The sequence below is a fragment of the Apostichopus japonicus genome, chromosome 10, assembly GCF_037975245.1.
Source record: "Apostichopus japonicus isolate 1M-3 chromosome 10, ASM3797524v1, whole genome shotgun sequence".
NCBI lineage: Eukaryota > Metazoa > Echinodermata > Holothuroidea > Aspidochirotida > Stichopodidae > Apostichopus > Apostichopus japonicus.
This window is the reverse complement of record NC_092570.1, coordinates 16,066,855-16,069,917: the sequence shown is the minus strand read 5'-3', so window position 1 is coordinate 16,069,917 and position 3,063 is coordinate 16,066,855. Positions and strand designations below refer to the sequence as shown.

General features: G+C 36.9%; 1 protein-coding gene across 4 annotated transcripts in view; it reads left to right on the top strand.

The window, feature by feature from the left end:
* Nucleotides 1–2,609, top strand: part of LOC139974667 (uncharacterized) — a 12,103-nt gene extending 9,494 nt beyond the window's left edge. The window contains exon 6 of one of the 4 annotated variants that reach the window (XM_071981923.1): nucleotides 2,229–2,609. In XM_071981923.1, the coding sequence (XP_071838024.1) occupies nucleotides 2,229–2,464 (236 nt within the window). In that variant the 3' untranslated portion in view covers nucleotides 2,465–2,609. The remainder of the gene's footprint in view (nucleotides 1–2,228) is intronic. The other 3 variants (XM_071981927.1, XM_071981926.1, XM_071981924.1) reach the window with 3 other exon arrangements.
* Nucleotides 2,610–3,063: the final 454 nt, after the last annotated feature.

Sequence of the window (3,063 nt, the reverse complement as noted above, 5' to 3'; positions counted from 1 at the left end):
TAATTTTAAAACCGAATAAGGACTCTTATTTATTATAGGCCCATCACGATGCTCAATACGGATGATAAAATTGTTGCCCAACAGTTATTGCGATTGACTTCTATAGATTAAAAGGTGTGCTTTCTTATGTATGATTTGGGTCCCAGCAAACTGGTTTTCTCACAACTAGATTTGTTGGGGAAAATATTAGGCATGTTTTAGATTTAATTGATTATTTTGTACACATGGACTTGTCTTATTTCTATTTTATGGTCAGTCTAAAACAATGGGTCACGTTGCTTTTTTTTTATACAACACAATGATGTTATCAAAACTTGTATTTGTAACCATAGTCATCCGCTGCAACATGCAGTAAGACAATTGGCCAGTGGCGTAGGAAGGTACTTTTGAGTGGGGGGGGGGGGGCTGAAGACTGATGGCCGGCCTGGGGGAGGGGTCTAAGAGGAGGGGGTGTCCCCCTCCCCTTTGGAATTTTTTGCATTTCCAGGTAGCCTTGGATGCAATTTGGTGCAATATAGCACACTTCAACACCCACTCCATTTTGTAAACTTAATTTTGTTTTTTTCACCAGGCCTTAGATGCAATTTGGTGCTCCAAATGAGATTTTTTTTCGCATTTGGAAATGAAAAAGGGGTTTTCTGACTTGCGAAGCGGGGGGGGGGGGGCGGAATGATACTTCCGCCCCTCCACATTTTTCACTGGGGGGGGGCTGGCGCCCCCCAGCCCCCCGGTTCCTACGCCCTTGCAATTGGCTGTCCACTAAAGTCTATATTTGTTTTCTATTGTGACAGCTCGATTATTAGCACTAGGAGTATTGAACAACATGGATATTAAATGTATATATCTCGATTAAATATCAACATATTAAGATTATAAAATATGCCGGCCGATGATCCCGTTATTCTTTTACTTAATAGTAAGGTTACCTTTTACCATTTTAAAGCAAGCTTGTGGCCTCGCAATTTTTTTTAGAACAAAATTCTAATATGGTTTCATCAGGGCCATTTGCATCAAGAATTTCAAATTTTGTGCAAACATTTTCATATCAACGTTACATATGGTCATGTAAATTCGCTTGGTATTTCCTTTACTTCCGCTAGGAATGAATTGTTCCATGAATTGTTCCATTTGAATTATGTCCCTAAAATATGGAGGCTGACAATATGACTTAGAACCTAGGCGTTAAGAGATTTAAGAACAAGTCGCCGTTACATGATAGTTAAAAAAGTCTATATGCTATTTCACAGCTACCGTATAATGTAAATAAAATCTTATATATATAGCGCACTACGCGCGATGCATCTGTGCGCTTTACAAACAATCTAGAAAATACAATGCCAAAAAACAGTAATTAGAAAAACAGTAAATACATGTACCATCTACAGAAATATACAGGAATATGAGATCAAAAAACTATTAGAAGTACTGGTGAAGCGTAAAGCGATTAAACTGATTGACTTCAAAATCTACAATTTGAATGCTATAGAGTGATAATTCCAATTGAAGTTAGAACCTAAAAACCAACACGACAGAACAATATAAAACAGATATAAACATGAGTATAAGATATATGTGAAAGACTAGCTATAGCTAGACTAGCTAAAGACTAGCTATAGCTAGTCTAGCTAAAGACTAGCTATAGCTAGACTAGCTAAAGACTAGCTATAGCTAGTCTAGCTAAAGACTAGCTATAGCTAGACTAGCTAAAGACTAGCTATAGCTAGTCTAGCTAAAGACTAGCTATAGCTAGACTAGCTAAAGACTAGCTATGGCTAGTCTTTCATACCCAATCTGGCCGAGCAAGTTATTTAAACACACACTTAGAAACCGGAAGTTTTTCTGAAGTTTTTCTGGTAAAATCCATACAAAGTTGCCACGATCGAACATTATCACTTCGATTCGTGAACGGTGTCTTATGAAAAATTCACTTTCGTACATAGGTTAAACGTTACTGAGATGAGACGGAAGGTCCATGGAAAACTCAGTGTTGTTGTTGTTGTTTGGTACTGCTGGTTTAGGTCCTTTTGGGAAAAAGTTCTCCCCCCCCCCCCCCAATGTAATTGTATTAAATATGATGTTAAGATGTATTGAAAGTGTGTTCGTTAATCAAGTGGCTATATGTATTTTCTTCGTGTTGAGGCGTCATTACCAATAGTTATGCCAGATCAGTTTTTTGTTGCTATATAAAAATCAGCTTGCTAAATGATCGTTTCTCATGTTTTTCGCAGATTTGTATATTACGAAAAGAGAAAATCGAGCCGTATTGACCGAGACAGGATCTCTGTTTGAAATTGACGGCCCACCTCCAAATATGCAGGCGCGTAACCAGGGGGAGATGGAAAAGAGAGAAGAAAAAGGGGAAGAAAAGACGGGAGAAAAAAAAAGAGGTACAGGAGAGGAAGAAGGGGGAGATAAAAAAAAGAAGAAAGAGAGAAAAGGGAGAAAAGGAGGGAGTAGAAGATAAATGCCAAGACACCGGGAAGAGAAAGAGGAACAGTGACATGATTACAGCGCTGATCCCTATTATATACACAGGGTAGCCAGTGACGGACCGAGGATTTCGGAAGGGGCGTACGCCTCAGCCTACCCTTACACCGAAAACTCCACTTTCTTGACGTTTCCATTTTTCCTCTCTTGTGTGTATAATATATATATATATATATATATATATATATATATATATATATATATATATATATATATATATATATATATATATATCACACGTATAAGTATAATCAGTAGTAGCAGAAAGTGCTCAATACCGTAGTAGAGCAATAATATCACATATATCATCATCACAAAATATATGCTGTGATATATATATATATATATATATATATATATATATATATATATATATATATATATATATATATATATATATATATATATATATATATATATATACTATATATGGTCTATCATAACGCGTGGGTGTGTATGTACAATTGTGCTATGAAACCAACTATGGCTGGCCTCAAACTCGACCGAGTCGTCGGGGAATATGCCGCATTTCGGTATTAGACCAGGATCTATATGCGAACTGCACTAGACATGTGT